Source organism: Typopeltis vanoorti, chromosome 4, assembly GCF_054136105.1.
Source record: "Typopeltis vanoorti isolate ZY-2024b chromosome 4, IOZ_Tvanoo_1.0, whole genome shotgun sequence".
Lineage (NCBI taxonomy): Eukaryota > Metazoa > Arthropoda > Arachnida > Uropygi > Thelyphonidae > Typopeltis > Typopeltis vanoorti.
The window spans coordinates 117513427-117532175 of NC_143552.1; the positions used below are offsets into that span (position 1 = coordinate 117513427).

General features: G+C 34.3%; 1 protein-coding gene across 1 annotated transcript in view; it reads right to left on the reverse strand.

Annotated features, from left to right (window-relative positions):
• The window catches only part of LOC150107632 (solute carrier family 25 member 36-A-like), a 163866-nt gene that overhangs the window by 24751 nt on the left and 120366 nt on the right, over positions 1 to 18749 (reverse strand). Inside the window, exons 5-6 of the mRNA XM_090391982.1 lie at positions 2557 to 2623; positions 2151 to 2434 (exon numbers count right to left, since the gene is read on the reverse strand). Of these exons, the coding sequence (XP_090248108.1) occupies positions 2151 to 2434; positions 2557 to 2623 (351 nt within the window). The remainder of the gene's footprint in view (positions 1 to 2150; positions 2435 to 2556; positions 2624 to 18749) is intronic.

Here is an 18749-nt window from a genome sequence, read left to right on the forward strand (position 1 = left end):
TCTAGTCGGCGACTAGAGGAAATTTTTCTAAGCCTTTTTTCGACCGGTTCCCGAGTTAGTCGATCTCTGGCACAGGCAAGCAGGTTTTTCCTCCCGGAAACTCGGGTTTTTCGTCCTGTAAACTCAAGAAAATCGACCGTAGAACCCACATTATTTCAGACATTAAATATATTGTGTTAGGGTTAGGGACCACGAGATGGCGGCACATTTGAGCCATCTCTCTTCACTGCGCACCGCTTAATTAGTGATAGCCTTGGGCCATCTGTCTCTGATTGGGTACCAGTGGAGATTGAACTGCCCACTCAGTCTCCAAAAGTTAGATAGGGCTAAATGGCCTCGCCTACTCCCGTATACGGGAATAAAAGGTGTTAGCTGATTTTTTTTTTAAAAAAAATGAAATATGTAAATAACATGAACATTTTCCGCTTGCCAACACACAGCATTGATGTGATATGGGTTACAAATTTCTTGTGTGGGAGATTTTTATATATATAAATGTGATACCTTAATTATATTCCAAACAATTCTGAATAGTAGTAGGCTAAATCATTCTCTGAGATGTTTTATTTCTTAATTTTTGAAACATTCTGTATACTACAATTCCACCTAAAGCAACTGTTTTTGAAATTTGTCTATTATAAGATTGTTTTTAATAAATAAGAATACAGTTTGCCAAAAGTGAAACTTTGTTTGTTCAATTTTCATAACTGTGCATGTGCCATAGATTAGAAATTTTCAAAGTAGCACTAATAATATTTTTTATTACAAAAACAGCAAAGTTTTGTGATTGAAATTTCGGCTACAATAAAGTTTGACAAAAATGTTCTGTTGGCAAAAATAGTAAGAAAATAATAATTTGCACTTTGTTTTCAAAACACAAAGAAAGAACATTGTAAATTCACCCAAAGAAAAAGAAAATGCTACATATTTTTCTTCTATTATTATCTATTTTTTTTCTTGTAGCAAAGAATAAATCACTGCACATAACATGGGAGAATACAAAAGGGCAAAAATCTGCAAATTTATTACATTATAACTAATAGAAAAATCATGCTAGAAAAAATTATTTATGTTCTAACATTAGCAGATATAACGACATTTTCTTCTAGTTTAGATATATGGCATTGTTGAAATAGCTAAATGTTTGTTACTATTTTACACTAAAATGCATGAGCATTTTAGTGTAAATAGCTTTAGGAACAATGGATGCTGCAACTTATAGAGACAAGGTCCTGGATCCCTTTCATCCATATGAGGTGCAATAGGGGAGGTATTTATCCTTCGAAACAATAATGCTAGTCCTCCTGAAGTGAAAGTGTGGATCAATATCTTCAAAAAGAGACTATTGTACGTATAGATTGGCTATTCAGGGCTCCTGACTTTAATCTTATTGAGCATATCTAGGATGCTCCTCCCCAAAGCCCTTAAGGGCTAATGAGAGCTTTGAAGAAGCTATGGTTGTTATTACTAAATGGACACCATTGTGAGTGCTGTATTGCTGTGGGAGGGAGTGATCACATTTGTTTCTAGATTATTATTATGTGACACCTCCAGGGAGTCCAAAGACTCATCGAGGGAGAGTGTGCCAACAGCATCGAATGAGTGATCTACTTCCAACTACTAACTGTGCTCAAACTTGTTTAACCTTTAGGGTGAGCAATTAGTAGCAGAGGCTCTACCAATCGACCAACCTTTGCTGTCTTATCTATCCTTATCTCAACTACAGTACTAATATTAATGTAATGTGTAAGTTTACAACCTTTCTTGAGTGACACATACATAATAATAAATTAATTCATCTATTATATCTAGCACTAGAGCTACAGAACACAAATTCATGAGGAATATTATTCTTGCTTAATGGTTAGGACTGCTTATTTGTGTGCCCTAAGATTACATTACAGCCCCAGCATTAAAGTTACATAATTTTAATTCACTCAAACCTAAAAAAAAGTATACAGTTCTATGCCTAACCTTGAAACAAATAATAGTGCCATAAAGAAAAAAAATCATATCACATTCAAAAAGTATATACCACAGAATATCAATTTGTTCTTTTTCATCTTATTTTCATAAGAATAGAATAAGAATCAAAACTTTTAAAGTGTATCTTCTAAATGATATTTTACCAAATTTTTATAATTACATACCATGTGGATATGTTAGCAATGATGCACATGTTTTTGATACTGCACCAGCAAACATGCATTCAACAAAATCTCTGGTACTCTTTTCTGTGGAATCACTGATATCCTCATGTTGCCTTTTTTTTTCATGAAACCTGGCTTTGATATATTCATATATTACAAAATGAATAACTGTTTCTGAAATTCCGAAATAGGAAGCAGTAATTCCTTTATAGAAACCACGAATCCCTCCTTTTTTATAAACATCTCTAACACACTGTGTAGCAGATATGCTGCTTCCATATCTCCTATAAACAGAAAAACGGAAAGCATTTGTAACAAAATTAAATAAAAAAAGTTTCTATAATCCATACTGAGAAATAAAATCTCATATTTTGAATTTATTCTGGGGTGAAATTAGTTTCCATACCTTTGGTCCAACTGCAACCTGGTTTTCACAAACCATAAAGGATTTGTTATGGTACAGGAAACAAAACCTGAAATATATAATATTTCAATCTTGGTAAATAGAAACTGAACTTTGCAATGTTTATATATACATATGTATATATAAAATAATATTCTATTCAACTTAATATATTGCTTGAACAAATTAACAAAAGTAATTTTCCATGAAAAATTTACCAGGCATAAAAACATTCAGAATAAGTTGAACATAGAAAAAAGAAAGACACAAGTTTAATTTTATTTATTTTTAATTTATTGGAGATGTGAAAAGGAAGAATAAAGAATCAGAAAAGGAGGCAATTAACAAAAAAGTTTGGCATATACTTTTTTTTTATTATTCAAATAAATGAAAATGGTCCATACTATGTATATGTCAGTGGAAGAGCCTTTTTTCTTTTCATATTTGCAGTTCTTCTTGTGAATGTGTGCATGCATGGATGCATACACAGTGTCACACTTTCTCTTTTGTTAAGAGAAAGATTATTATTTTTTTTTTTTATCAGCTTTCATTTAACTTATAAAAAATATTCAAGCTAGTTTATTCTCTTACAGCTGGAACACACAAATATTCAGTTAGATTGTTAATCTGCTCAAAATGGATTATATACAATTCTGTGCAGAAGGGTATTATAAATTATGGTCTTAGCCTGAGAAAATATTACATGCAGATCAAAAATATTTCAGTTATACACACATCATTATTTGTGTATTAAAAAACAGAAGGAAGGTTAGTGAGATCTGTAAATAAAGAAAGTGAAAAGAAATTGACCCTAAATCTGTTAACTTACTAATATAATAAATTTAGCTACATTTTCAAGGAATTCAAAATGTCTATTCAATAAGTCATTTCTGCACAAATCAGAACTTTTTCACGTTAAATATGGAAACAACATATTACCTCCAGAAATCTTATTAGAATGGTTCTAGTTGTAACACCATTCTAATAAGAATGGCGTTAGTTATAAAAATGTAACCAAATGGTAGATTATTAAAATAATTGCAGAAACATTGATATAAAGCAAAAATCCTTTCATAATGACTCAAAATTTATGGAAGTATCACACATTAAAATCAAAATCCTAGAAAATTAGAATCATAAAATAAAATATATGTACAAACAAATTTAAATAACATACAACTTATACAGCAAGAAATGCTCCAAGACTACCTTTCATCTCTTCTATCCCCTTCCATCCTACATTAAGACAGATCGATATTTTAAAGACAGCTTACAGACAGGGTCTTGTTGAAATGAATTTAAAGGGGAGAAAAAATTTATTTGCAGACATTTCTTCTATATTCTTTCTAAGGACAATAAACAGGTATTATTCCTTTAAGACCCGTGACTGAGTGAACTTATTGTTCCACTTATAAAACTCTTAGGCAACCATTTTGCTCTCCACCTTCATAGCTGTCTTGCAATCGTCTCATGTAAAGAATGACATGGCTTTTAAAAACAAAATCAATGTTCTATGTCTTGATTTCTGCACAATCATAAATTTTTCTTTTTGACATAACTTTTTTTTTTTTTATTTTGTCATATATGCTGGCTATTTACTTGACAATATAAGTTGTTTAGCAACAGGAATGCACAGAAGTCATTTTTCCCCAATGATCATTACTTTATAAAGCAATTTGGAGATCTCTATGACATTCTTCCAAGACTTAATCTGCTCTTCTTGAGACTTGATCTTCACTATTTGGCTCAGTTCTACATTGGAATTCCATAAATTTGTTACTAAGATTAATACTGTAAATCCAAGGATACAGTTTGTTCAGAAATGGAGGAAAATCTAATTCTTAGAGAACAAAATGGAGAACTTCAATTTTCAGTCTTTCACATCAATGCACAGTCTCACTATCTATATCAAAAATCTCATATTAACACAATCTTGGTTCATTGTGTTTATTCTCTATGCTCCAATGAGGTATTGTTGCTTCAGGTAATTCAATAAGTTGTGTAGAGCCACCTACATGGCAAGAGCTTAATAATACATTGTCAGGAACAACAAATCTCAGGAATAGACAAAATCCCTGCAGAATCACTAAAAGCAGGTGGAAAGAAACCAGAAGACAAAATATATGAACTAATTTTAATTACATGGAAGAAAGAGAAAATATTAAAAGAATGGAAAAAGAGTCTGATCGGTCTGATACATAAGAAGAATGATAAAATAGTTTGTGGAAATTACAGAGGTATTTCTCTGTTATGTACAACATATAAAATATTTACCTCTATTTTGAAGAACAGATTAAATCCATATATGGAGAAAATAATTGGTATCTACAAGGAGGTTTCCATCTAATCTGTTCACTGGACAACAGATGCCGCATGGTCACTCACATGCTTGGTGATGTGTCACAAGTCCTCACCATGTGGTCCTGTTGCATGCTTTTCTGAAGTCTTCAAATTATCTGAAGATCAGTCACTCAAGACTACCAATCATTCATCTCACCGATTGTCTACCTCTTCCTCCAGGAACCTTACCTTCTATTACTATTTTGAGACGTCCTTCTTTCAATATGTCCAAAGTATTTCAACTTTCTTCTGTCAATATCGGTAAGGGGCCTTAAAGTTCTACTGATCTTTTCTAGCACCCATCCATTTGTCCACCTTTCAGTATATGATATCATCAACAGGCCTTATGTAACACCATATCTCAAAAGCAGCTATCCTTTTTCTATCTGACTTCTTTACGTCCAAGTCTCACATTCATAAGTCACTGTTGGAAAAACAGCTGCAGTCAAAACCCTCAACTTTGTTCCTGTGGAGATAAATCCATCCTTCCAGATTTCAGACAAGTCTCTAACTGTTGTTTTAACCATTCCTAATCTTCTTCTGATGTTTTCTGAACAGCAATTCTTCACATTAATAATGGATCCCAGGCATATGAACTTGATTAATACCAGCCAGAATCAGTTAATTGATACAAGTTTGAAAACTGGGAACAAGAACAGTGGAAGGATTTAAATGTTTAGCAGTAATGATCACTGGCAAACCAAATGAGACGGTGGAAGTGTAGAATCGAATAACGAGAGGTAATCAGGTTTTTTTTTAATTTTTTTTTTATACTCTCTCATATATACCCAGTTCAAAAGATAGTCATTGGAAGACAAAAGTAAAAAAAGTAAATATATGAATCGATAATTCATCCGGTTGTTATCTACGGATGTGAAACCTGGATATTTATGGCAAGAGTGAAGAATTTGATACTGAAAGGAAAATCCTTAGAAAAATATTTCATCCAGTGAATGATAATGGTTTCTGGAGAATCAGATACAAATATTAGAACCCACAATATCCAGTGTAATCAAGTTCAAAAGTTCCAGTGGGAAGAACATGTTTTTTTGTATGGAAAATGACAGTATTCTTCTAAGATGGCAATAAATAGCAAAATTATTAGTAAAAGACCAAAAGAAAAAAAACAAGATAGACACCATTAATCAAGAAAGCAACATCATATTAAAATATCCAAATTGGAAAAGTAAAGGTCTGGACAGAGAGGGATTGGAGGCAACAAATCCAGAATGCCAAGGCTCTTGATTTGGACTGTAGAGCCATAAGAAGAATGCATTATCTAATGGTTTCAAGAGGGGGGGGAGTCTTATCAACAAAGCTATTTCTTCCTCCCAAATGTATTTTCATCCCTTACATGCTGCTTCATATTCAAGGAGCTTTCCCCCCCCCCCAACTGGTTTGCACGATTTCTTCATTTTTCATCACCAAAATACAACCTTTCCCAAATTATCTTCTTAGGTGTTTACCAGATTCCATGTCCCTGTGATTTATCATGCTCTGGCCAGTCCAGAAGATCAGTCACTCTTTGCCATAAAGAATATAAAAATTACACAAGTGCAATGAATCCGAGTAGTCCAGTTTTGCATTGCAGAACATGATAATTCCCTGTAAACAAAAAGTTGTTTGAAAAAAAGAAAATGAAGGGCATGCTCAAGAGCAGATTCCTTAAGAATAGACTGTATAAAATGAGTGGTGAAGCATAACTGCATCATTCCAATCTTAACAAGTTTGATGAACTATGTTTATCCCATTTACTGGAAATAGTGTTCCTTGACTCTGCTCATAATTAATTTTTTAATGTTTTTTTTATACATTACACTTAACTGGACTTTAATATTAATTAACCTTTATTGTCTTACTGAATAATTTATACTGCCTTGATAAATTTTTGTCGTGCGCAAGTGCCTGTTCTTCTTTTCCCACGCCACTTACCTAATTTCACTATTCATCCATTCATTTAACTCTTACTCTGTTTTGCTGAACTCCCAGTATACAACTATCCCTCCATTTCTATTCTTTTTGGAATACTAGCCCAAGTTAAACGAGATTTCGTGTTTACTGATGAACTGGGGAGAAATTAAGCTTCGGTCAATGCCATAAACTCTTATTTCTTAATGCCCTTGATATTTGTAAACAAATAATTCGCTTGAGAACATATAAACAATCATCATACTTAAACACAAAAATTAAGTGTATACAATTATTATCTTTTTTTTTTTTTTTTTTTACATAAGTTATCTGTATGAATTTCCTGATATGTCCACTTACTTACTCTGGCCAAATCTTCTGCAATAAACCTAATTCAGTTGATGCTTTTGTGACATTTTGTACTGCAACTTCAATGGTTATATATTAGTGTTTAAAAATAAATATGAAAAAAATAAAAGTTACCTTTAAAAAATGTGTTAAATTTATATTCGTTTCTGTATATTTTTCAGACACAAATCATGGACATCATATAAATCTCAGGAATGGATGTAACAATAACCCACTCAGAAGATTTATAAGAGTCAATGTTTAGATATGGCAACAAATTAAAACAATCTGGAAAATATTCACTGAAAATCTGTGTTTGTTCGACAGGCAGCCAATTTCATATATGTGGTAGATTATATGAATCAAAATACCAACTTATATTGGTACTGCCTGAACCAACAGGCTGTGAATTGGGATCTCACTGATCCCAATTCACAGGATGAGAATGGATGTGGGAAATGATTTTCAATGTTCAGCATGAGATAACCATCCTATCTAGAGGCCTGAAGTAAACTGAAAAAGTTCCATGTTTGGTTTCTTGAGCAAGGTTTCCAGATTATCTTACCTTTTGCCCATCTATGACAACACTAATATGTGATAGGTTTTCAATATTATAGGTAGAGAGCCCAAGTAATTTGACAGCAACCTAACCTTCAACCCCTTTTTGTAAATCTTAAATCAAAGAACACCTGATATATTCATGACATAGCTACAACCAAGCTGCTATTGATATCTTTCCGCTGTGAAGACTGATTCAGAGAAGGAGAAATGAAGAATTAATGATTGCTTATAACCAAATGTCAGTATGTTTTGTCCATAGCTTTCATATACATTGGGTCTCTTACTCACATATATACAAAAATGCATATGCATACATACTTAAGAAATAGTGTACACATGTACATATGCAGTCAAGTTTGTGAAACTACTTACATAACGATTGAAAATGGTTCTTTCATTTATGTAAACAGAATTCCATTCCATGTATACTATACATGGAATGAAATTTTCGTTCTTTCTCTGCTCTTTTCCCTGAAAAATAAAAACACTTATTTTACTATCCTTTCCATTGTCAGCAATCAGCAGGAATGTGTGATCAGGACTTAACAGGTTTTAGCACTTTTATTTCTGAACAATAGTCATAATTTTTAAAATCATTAATTTTAATCACTATCATAATTTTCTTCATAAGTTAAAATTGGCTTGAATTATGCTAGTTTAGTGTTCCGGCTAACCTAACCATATGGTCCTGGTCACACATTTCTGAATACTAACAATGCAAAGGTTCCATCCTCATAATTCTCATTTTTAACATGGTTTTGCCAATGATGACATTCGTTCATACTCCCAATTTTTCTCAGAACATTCATAACTGGGGTCTCCAGTCTTCATTTTTGAAATTATGGATTCTACAACCGTGTTAGAATAACTTTTTATTATCCTGACGTTTCAATCTCGTATCAAGATCATCATCTGGAGCATACGTAAACATACAAGACAAGCTGCGTTACATTTCAAACCGTAAGCTAAAGAAAAAAAAAATTACATTAAGCTAATAAGCCAAAAGGCTATTTTACCGGCAAATTTGTTAATTGAGCGGGAGATGGTAAATCCCATTTTATTTTATAGCTGGGTACGAAACTCGGGTCGAAATCCATCGACATCCATAGAGTTTCAATGCCGAAAAAACTATCGGTGGAACCAAGTGTAAATGATCTTGAGTAGTACAACACCAGGGCAACTCCATGCAGAGGTGGAGCAAGCTCCGTCACTAACTTTAATATTATCTCATAATATAAAACCCAGCTCCTAAGAGATGTATAAGTACTGTTTTACATTATGAGAAGAGGTCACTACCCAGACCGGTTTCAACCTTTTTTGAGGTTTCATCAGTGAGTAGGTAGACCTGGAATATCAAGGTTTTAAGTGAACCGAAACTTACATACCTCTACTATCGAATTGCCGAAGTAGTGTACTATATATTGTTAATTACAAAGATAATAAGCCAAAAAAAGGCTATTTTACCAGTGAATTTGTTAATTGAACGGGAGATGGTAAATCCCGTTTTATTTTATAGCCGGGTACGAAACTCGGGTCGAAATCCATAGCGTTTCAATGCCGAAAAAACTATTGGTGGAACCAAGTGTAAATGATCACTTGGGTAGTACAAAACTAGGGCAACTCCATGCAAAGGTGGAGCAAGCTTCTTAGGAGCTTGCTCCACCTTTGTAATTAAACGGGATTTACCATCTCCCACTCAATTAACAAATTTGCCCGTAAAATAGCCTTTCGGCTTATTATCTTTGTAATTAACAATATATAGTATACCACTTCGGCAACTCGATAGTAGAGGTATGTAAGTTTTGGTTCGCTTAAAACCTTGATATTCCAGGTCTACCTACTCACTGATGAGACCTCAAAAAAGGTTGAAACCGGTCTGGGTAGTGACCTCTTCTCATAATGTAAAACAGTATTTATACATCTCTTAGGAGCTGGGTTTTACGTTATGAGAGAATATTAAAGTTAGTGAAGGAGCTTGCTCCACCTTTGCATGGAGTTGCCCTGGTGTTGTACGACCTAAGTGATCATTTACACTTGGTTCCGCCGATAGTTTTTTCGACATTGAAACTCTATGGATGTCGATGGATTTTGACCCGAGTTTCGTACCGGGCTATAAAATAAAACGGGATTTACCATCTCCCACTCAATTACATCAAGCTAATTTAATTTTTGATTACATGAATAAATATTCTTGCTTACAGATGGTTGTCCTCCCAGAAAAAGTGATGTCCTATTTCTATTATTACAATTGTTACTTTTTATTTTAAAAAAAAAAAAAAATTATAAACTACAACATGAATGAACTTTCTTATAGATTTTTTTTTTCTTTTTCCTTAACAGTGAAGTCCTATTTTTCAGTATTAAAGTTGTCATTATGGATTTAGGATCCTGGATTTTCTAGAGCCCTGTTTATAGTTGTTCTTAGAGAGGAAGGATTCGTGGGACGAATATATGCCTTCAATATGTATGGGATTTTTAGACCATTATTGTTTAGATTGGGGTGGTTGATAATGATCTCACAAGCTTCCTTAAATTTGCGTTCATACCATGTTTTGGTGTGATGTAGAAAACTAGTGCTTTTCCAGTCAATTCTATGTAAGGTGTTCAGAGCATGATCGGAAAGGCCAGCTTCACCATAATTACTATATTTGAGGTGTCGTTTATGTTCTTTTTGTCAGATCGGAATTGTGCTTCCTGTTTCTCCAGGGTGCATCTTTGGATGAGTTGAGTAAACTTTTTAATTTTGCAGGTTTAAAGGTGGCTTTTAGGTTGTATTTTTATAATACTCTGTTAATTTTGTCTGATGTCCTTTTAATGTAGGGAATGGTTATAGATTTATTGTAGTCTAGTTTGTCTTTGTTTTTTATCAAGGTCTTGTAGAGAATTTTGTTAATAGTGTTTTGGCTGTATCCATTTTTTTGAAAAGTATTACTGATTACTTTCAATTTGTTTTTAAGTGCCTGTTCACTGGAGCAGATCTTCAGACACTGTTTTTTAGGGTATTGATGACACTTAGTTTTTGTGTTGGGTGGTGGTAGGAGTTTATCTGTATATATTGGCCAGTATGTAAACGCGTGGATAGGCTTATGTGTTCGTCAGACATGTTATAATAGATTTAACGGTATTGATATGAACACAGATGGATAAGAAAATAACTATTCATTAACTTAAAAGCTAATATTTCGCTGGTATTATATCTAGCATCTTCAGAGCACACAACACAAAGTTTGTTACAAATGCAAGACAACCACAATCCGGTGTAACAGTGGGGCTAGAATAAGTAATTGCAGCATGCAACACAAGACTAAAGTCCTAATAGGGCACCATCTAGGTTAAAAAAAAAAAAAAGTAGTAGTTCAAAGTTTTGAAATAGTAGTTCAAATAATAGTCTTAGAAATTTTGAAAAAATAAAATAAAATAAAAGTAATAAATATTAATTTGGTCTTAGGATGACTGTCTCCGAAATCTTTGGTAGATTTATACAGCCATACTTGTTAAAGTTTGGAGTATGTTTTAAGGCTTCTGTGTATTACTTTTCTTTTTTTCCAATTGATCCTGTGTGCTGGGGTATCCAAAGCATAGTCTGCCAGACCCGACTTACCACAGCGAAAGTGTTGGATATACTTTTTGTGTTCATTGAGGCGGATGTCCACAGTTCTTCCTTTCTGTCCGTAGTAAGCTTGATGGCAAGAACAGGGCACTTCATAGACTCTTGGATGTGATAAAGGAGTGCATTTGTCCTTAGGTGAATGGATGAGAGTTACTAATTTCACATAAGGTTTAAATACGGTGCGCAGTTGGTGTTTGTTAAGCACCATAGATATCTTTACAGATATGCCTTTAATGTATGGGATGGTGATAGTTTTGTTGTAGTCTTCTGTGGTAGATAGAAGGGATTGCTGGGTAGCATTTAGTATGTTATCTATCTTATGGGGATTATAACCATTGGTTAAGAAGGTGTGACGTAGGTGAGAAAGTTCAGCAGTGAGAGCAATGTCATTGGAACAGATTGCTCTAGCTCTATGGGTTAGTGTTTTTAAGATACCATATTGTTGAGAAGGGTGATGGTGTGATTGTTTGTGTAAGTATCTCCCTGTATGTGTGGGTTTTCTATAAACCAAAAATGATAAGGAACGTTCTGGAAGACGTGTGATCAGTGTATCCAGGAACTGCAGGCAGTCATTGGCTTCTAATTCCATTGTAAAGTGGATTTTAGGGTGCTGGCTATTTAGATGCACTAAAAATGTATTCAATGTGTCTGGGTCATGTGGCCAAATAGCAAACACATCATCAACATAGCATAGCCAGAGACTAGGTTTGAGAGTGGCTATGTTGATAGCTATTTTTTCCAGATGTTCTATGTAGAAATTGGCTAGGGGGAGAAGGGGGGGGAACCCCACCAACTCACAAAAGAATATGGTGTGCAAGTTACTGAACAAAGTCACTTCCTGGCCAAAAGAAATTGTCAAAAAACTCAAACCCTTGCACGTTAAAACACCCAGAATATATGGTGCTCCTAAAATACACAAACAAGGTACACCTTTGCGTCTTATTGTAGATAGTATAAACAGTCCTACATATAAACTAGTTAAACATTTAGCCAAATTACTAGCCACTTACACAAACAATTCTCCCTCTTTTGTTAAAAATTCTACCCACCTAAAAAGTATTTTAGAAAACCACACCTTAAATAATTCAGACCTAATGGTGAGTTTTGATAACACCTCATTATTCACTAATGTACCACTGATTGAAACATTTAACTTATTTAATTCACAATTTCCCCCAGATATATTTCAGCTATTTAAATTCATAGTACAGGCAGGTTATTTTACATGGAAAGAGAAAATATACAATTAGATGGGACAGCTATGGGTTCCCTCCTTTCTTTCCCCCTTAGCTAACTTCTACATAGAACATCTGGAAAAACTAGCTATCAACACAGCCACTCTCAAACCTAGTCTCTGGCTACGCTATGTTGATGATGTGTTTGCTATTTGGCCACATGACCCAGACACATTGAATACATTTTTAGTGCATCTAAATAGCCAGCACCCTAAAATCCACTTTACGATAGAACTAGAAGCCAATGACTGCCTGCCCTTCTTGGACACATTGATCACACGTCTTCCAGAAGGTTCCTTATCATTTTCGGTTTATAGACAATCCATACATACAGGGAGATACTCACACAAACAATCACACCATCACCCTTCTCAACAATATGGTATCTTAAAAACACTAACCCATAGAGCTAGAGCAATCTGTTCCAATGACATTGCTCTCACTGCTGAACTTTCTCACCTATGTCACACCTTCTTAACCAATGGTTATAATCCCCATAAGATAGATAACATACTAAATGCTACCCAGAAATCCTTTCTATCTACCACAGATAGACGATTACAACAAAACTATCACCATCCCATACATCAAAGGCACATCTGAAAAGATATCTAGGATGCTTAATAAACACCAACTGCGCACCATATTTAAACCTTATGTGAAATTAGCAACGCTCATCCATTCACCTAAGGACAAATGCACTCCTTTATCACATCCAGGAGTCTATGAAGTGCCCAGTTCTTGCTATTAAGCCTATTACAGACAGACAGGAAGAACTGTGGACATCTGCCTCAATGAACACAAAAAATATATCCAACACTTTTGCTATGACAAGTCAGGTCTGGCAGACCATGCTTTGGATACCCCAGCACACAGAATCAATTGGAAAAAAACAAAAGTAATGCACAGAAGCTTCTACAAGTCAGAGAGGTTGTTCCTGGAATGAACAGAAGCCTTAAAACATACTCCAAACTTTAACAAGTATGGCTGTATAAATCTACCAAAGATATGGGAGACAGTCATCCTAAGACCAAATTAATATTTATTACCTTTTATTTTATTTTATTTTTTCAAAATTTCTAAGACTATTATTTGGGCTACTATTTCAAAACTTTGAACTACTATTTTTTTTTTTTTTTTTTTTTTTTTTTTTTTTAAACCTAGATGGTGCTCTATTAGGACTTCAGTCTTGTGTTGCACGCTGCAATTACTTATACTAGCCCCACTGTTACACTGGATTGTAGTTTTCTTGCATTTGTAACAAACTTTGTGTTGTGTGCTCTGAAGATGCTGGATATAATACCAGCAAAATATTAGCTTTTAAGTTAATCAATAGTTATTTTCTTATCCATCTGTGTTCATATCAATACAGTTAAATCTATTACAACATGGCCAGCATGTGTCAGTTTCCGGTAAACAGTGAAGGAAAGATTGCCCGAGGGAAGACGTGTGACAAGTGTATCTAGAAACGGCAGTGTGCTATGTTTTTCAATCTCAATTGTGAATTGTATACGTTTGTGTTGCTTGTTTAGGTGGCTAAGGAAAGTGTCTAGCCGGCATGAGACCAAACCACGAAAACATCAACATATCTGAGCTAAACTTTGGGTTTTAAAGGGGAGGATCCTAGAGCAAGTTGTTCAAAATGTTCCATATAAAAGTTAGCAATGGGAGGGGAGGGGGGATAATGGCAAGACCATGGCTGTGCCTTCTTTTTGTAGGTAGAAAGCGTTTTGCCATACAAAATAATCAAAATGTAATACATGCGCAAAAAGCGCCGCGATATCTGGAGGAAATTTGTTCTGTACAAGAATTGTGTCATTGATTGGGACATTCCTAAAGAGGGCAGAGATATCAAAACTGACTAATAGATCATCTTTTTCTAATGTAAAGTCTTTGATGATGTTTATGAAGTGTTGTGTATTTTTGATATAGGAAGGGGAATGACCTACCAACTCCTTGATTGTTGCCACTAATTTTTTGGCTGTATAATCCCTTTGACTATAGGCCTTAACAGTGTGAATTTTCAGTAGCCCGTAAATTCTCGAGGAACGAGCGTAGTGTGGAAATAGTTTTTTGACCGTATCTTCGGGCCATGTGGTAATTGACTTAAGTAGATTCTTTGTTTTCTTTTTGATTTTATTAGTTGGGTTATGTTTAACTAATTTGTATGTGTTATTGTCCGAGACCAGCAGATTCATTTTTTCCACATAAGTGATTCGGTTTAAGATAACGGTGGCACTTCCTTTATCTGCTCTGGTTATTAAGATGTTTGGATTTGACTTTAGTGATTTTATTGCTGTTATTTCGTGTTGAGTTAGGTTGCTTGTTATTGTTTTGTTATGATTTAAAATGCTAGCGGTTTCAAGTCTTATTTCTAACCCAGCTTTCAGATTCATAACTTAAAAATTGGTTTCTGCTATTTATTTGGGATGAATCTTAGGCCTGATTCAATATTACAAATAAATTCAAGTTTGTTTATTGATTTGGGTGCTATGACATAATTTAAAAATAACAATTGTAATAATAGAAATAGGACATCACTGTTACTGGAAGGAAAACTATCTGTAAGCAAGAATATTTATTCGAGTAATCAAAAATTAAATTAGCTTGATGTAATTTTTTTTTCTTTTTTTACTAGAGGTCATGCCAGCGAGTAGCATGTGATCAAATCATTGTTTCTCTAGCTTACGGTTTGAAATGTAACACAGCTTGTCTTGTATATTGATGTGTACTCCAGATGATGACCTTGATATGAAGATCGAAAAGTCGGGATAATAAAAAGAGTTATTCTAACACGGTTGTAGAATCCATAATTTCAAAAATGAATGCTGATCACAGTGTAACACTAAAAGAAATGGGTCTCCAGTCCTTGATCAAGTCTTATTTCTAACCCAGCTTTCAGATTCATAACTTAAAAATTGGTTTCTGCACTGTAATATATTTAGCTAGTTTTGTATTGACTTATACATTACTGAATATTTATAATTTTAAATTTTTGTATATCATTTTTAACATTATACTGTCACTGATGATATCTGTGGACTCTTGTCTCTGATCATATGTTTTATTTCCATTATAATTTTCAAATCCATAAGTTAAAATTGGCTTGAGCACTGCCTTGAATACTGCTTGTTTAGGGTTCTGGCTAATTTCTCTCACACAAAAATTTATCTACTGACTTTCATTCAGTAGAGCATTTCATTCATTGATATCTGCTCAATGAATTTCATTCATTGAGCAGCTTATACAAGTAAATTGTAGACTCAACTATGCAAACATTATTGAAGAAAAAAAGAAACAAACTGAAAACAAGAACCAAACCCTGAAGAAGACATTGACTGATTCAGCTAGGGAGGTGTGTGGTGCAGTTGTCTGCAAGAATAGAAAAATAAGAACACCATGGTGGACACATGAAGTTAGAGAAGCAGTCATGGAAAAGATGAAAGCATACCAAAAGCTCCTAGCAAATAATTCAGCAGATGCCCGAAAATAATAACAGAGACAAATGTAAGAGTGCTAAACACTGTGTAAAACTAGCTAAACAAAAGTCATGGGAGGACTTTGGAAAGAATATAGAAAATAAATATCAAGAAGGTGGCAAAATATTCTGGAGGTTGTTGAAGAAGCTTAGGAATGGATTAAAGTGTGCTGTAAAAGGAGTTAGAGATAATAAAGGTGACATGAAAATGGGGGAAAAAGATATCCTTGAAGTATGGAGTAATTAGTTTGAAAAACTTCTAAATGAAACAAGCAGTGATGACAGCACAGTGGTAAAAAAACACTGACCAGGCATGCAGTCAGGAATACATATCCATACTTGAAGTAGAAAAAGCCATCAAAGGCTTGAAATGTGGAAAGGCAGCAGGAGTAGATGATATTCGACCAGAAATGCTGAAGTATGGTGGTATAAGAGTCTTACAGTGGCTCCACTGCATAGTTCAGAAGGCCTGGACAGAGGGACGAATTCCCGATGATTGGAGTAGAGTTCTCATAGTACCCATATATAAAAAGGGAAATAAATCTGCATGTGAGAATTACAGAGGTATTTCACTACTGAGCGTTCCTGGCATGATCTATGCAAGTATACTTGAGAAACGGTTGAGAAGAATTGTGGAAGAAAAGCTTGGTGAAGAACAAGCTAGATTCAGGCCAAATAGAGGCTGTCAGGATCAGATCTTCACTTTACGACAAATAGTCGAGAAAGCATGGGAATATAACAAAGATCTGTATTTAAGTTTTGTCGATTTGGAAAAGGCATATGACAAGGTACCAAGAGAGAGAAGCTATTCAATACGCTGCAGTTATATGGTGTCAATGGGGCATTATATCAAGCAATACTTAGTCTTTATTTGAGTTGTAAGTCAGCAGTTAGAATTGAAGGAAGTACAGGAAGATGGTTTAATGTTAAATCTGGTGTGAGACAAGGATGTACATTATCCCCTCTGTTATTCATTATCTATATGGATCACATTATGAAGGAAAGTGGTATTAAACATGATATCAAAATTGGAGATGTAATTTAATGTTAATGTCAGCTCTTTGCTTTATGCAGATGATGTTATACTTCTAAATAAATCCGCTACAAGTCTGCAAGATTCTCTGACTAAATTGAATAGCTGTTGTAATAGATATGGTATGAAGGTCAGCAATAAAAAGACAAAGACAATGAAAATAGGCAGAATCATTGAAAATGTCAACTGTGTTGTGAATGGAGAACCTGTGGAACAAGTAAAACATTTCAGCTATTTAGGCACGATTTTTACTGAAGATGGTAAATTAAATATAGAAATCGACAACAGAATCAGCAAAGCTGGTATGGTGGGAAGTCAATTGAATAAATTCATATGGAATAAGAGAGAAATTAGTCGGAACACTAAATTAGCTGTATACAAGACAGTGTTCAAACCAGTTTTAACTTATGGATCTGAGAGCTGGGTCAGAAGTAAAACACTTGACCAAAGACTAGAGACCACAGATATGAGAGTCCTGAGAAAGATTAGAGGCGTGAACAGATGGCATCAATGGCAATATCATATTAAAAACGAGGATATTAGGAAAGAACTTGACATTGTCAGCATCCAGGAATACGTTAGCAGAGCTAATCTCAGGTGGTATGGTCACTTAAACAGAAATGGCGAGGAAAGATTAGCAAAACAAGTGTTCTCTGCCAGGTTGGCAGCAAAACGACCCAGAGGAAGACCAAGATATAGGTGGATTGATACGGTACAAAGTGCCTTAGACGATAGAAATATAGGATCTGATAATGTTGGAGTCTTGACAAGTAACAGACTGATTTGGAGGAAAATTGTAGATAGGAAATTAATAATGATGTAAATTTTTCATGTAGTACTATCATATCCTGTACACCCCTTGAGGGTACATAGCAGGAATTTGATGATGATGACAAATGTAAGAGCTAAGCTTGGTATAAAAGGAGGCTAAACAAAAGTCATGGGAAGACTTTGGTAAGAATATTGAAGAAGCTTAGAAATTGAGGAAAGAGTACTGTAAAGGGAATCAAAGATGATAACAGTGACATGAAAGCTGATGATAAGGATATCCTAGATGTCTGGAGTAATTATTCTGAAAAACTTAAAATGAACCAAGCTTTGATATAAAAATACTAGAAATTTTTCAAGAGGAGAAATGCAGAGGAGCACATATCAATACTTGAGGTAGAAAAAGCTGTCAAAAACTTGAAATGTGGAAAGGCAGCTGGAGTAGATGATATTCGATCGGAAATGCTCAAGTATGGAGGTGTATAAAAGTTTTGCAGTGGCTTCACTGCATAGTTCAGAGTGCTTGGTCAGAAGATCGAATTCCCATGATTGGAGTACAACTCGTAGTACCCATCTATAAAAAAAGGGAATAAAACTGATTGTGAGAATCACAGAGGAATGTCTGTACTAAGTGTTCCAAGTAAGACTTATGCAAGCATTCTGGAAAAGAGGTTAAGATTGTGGAAGAGAAATTTGATCAAGCTGGGTTCGGGCCAAACAGAGTTATCAAGAAAAAATAAATTACATGAAAACCACAGTAATTACCTTTAATTAATGAAAGTACAGATATTCCATACTGAAAATAACATTATATCATCAGTGTATAGAAATAAGCAAATCAAAGAAATGGGACCACAAGGTACATAATAATTGGTTTACCAATTAAAAACGGTTGCCACGTGCTAGAAATTAATA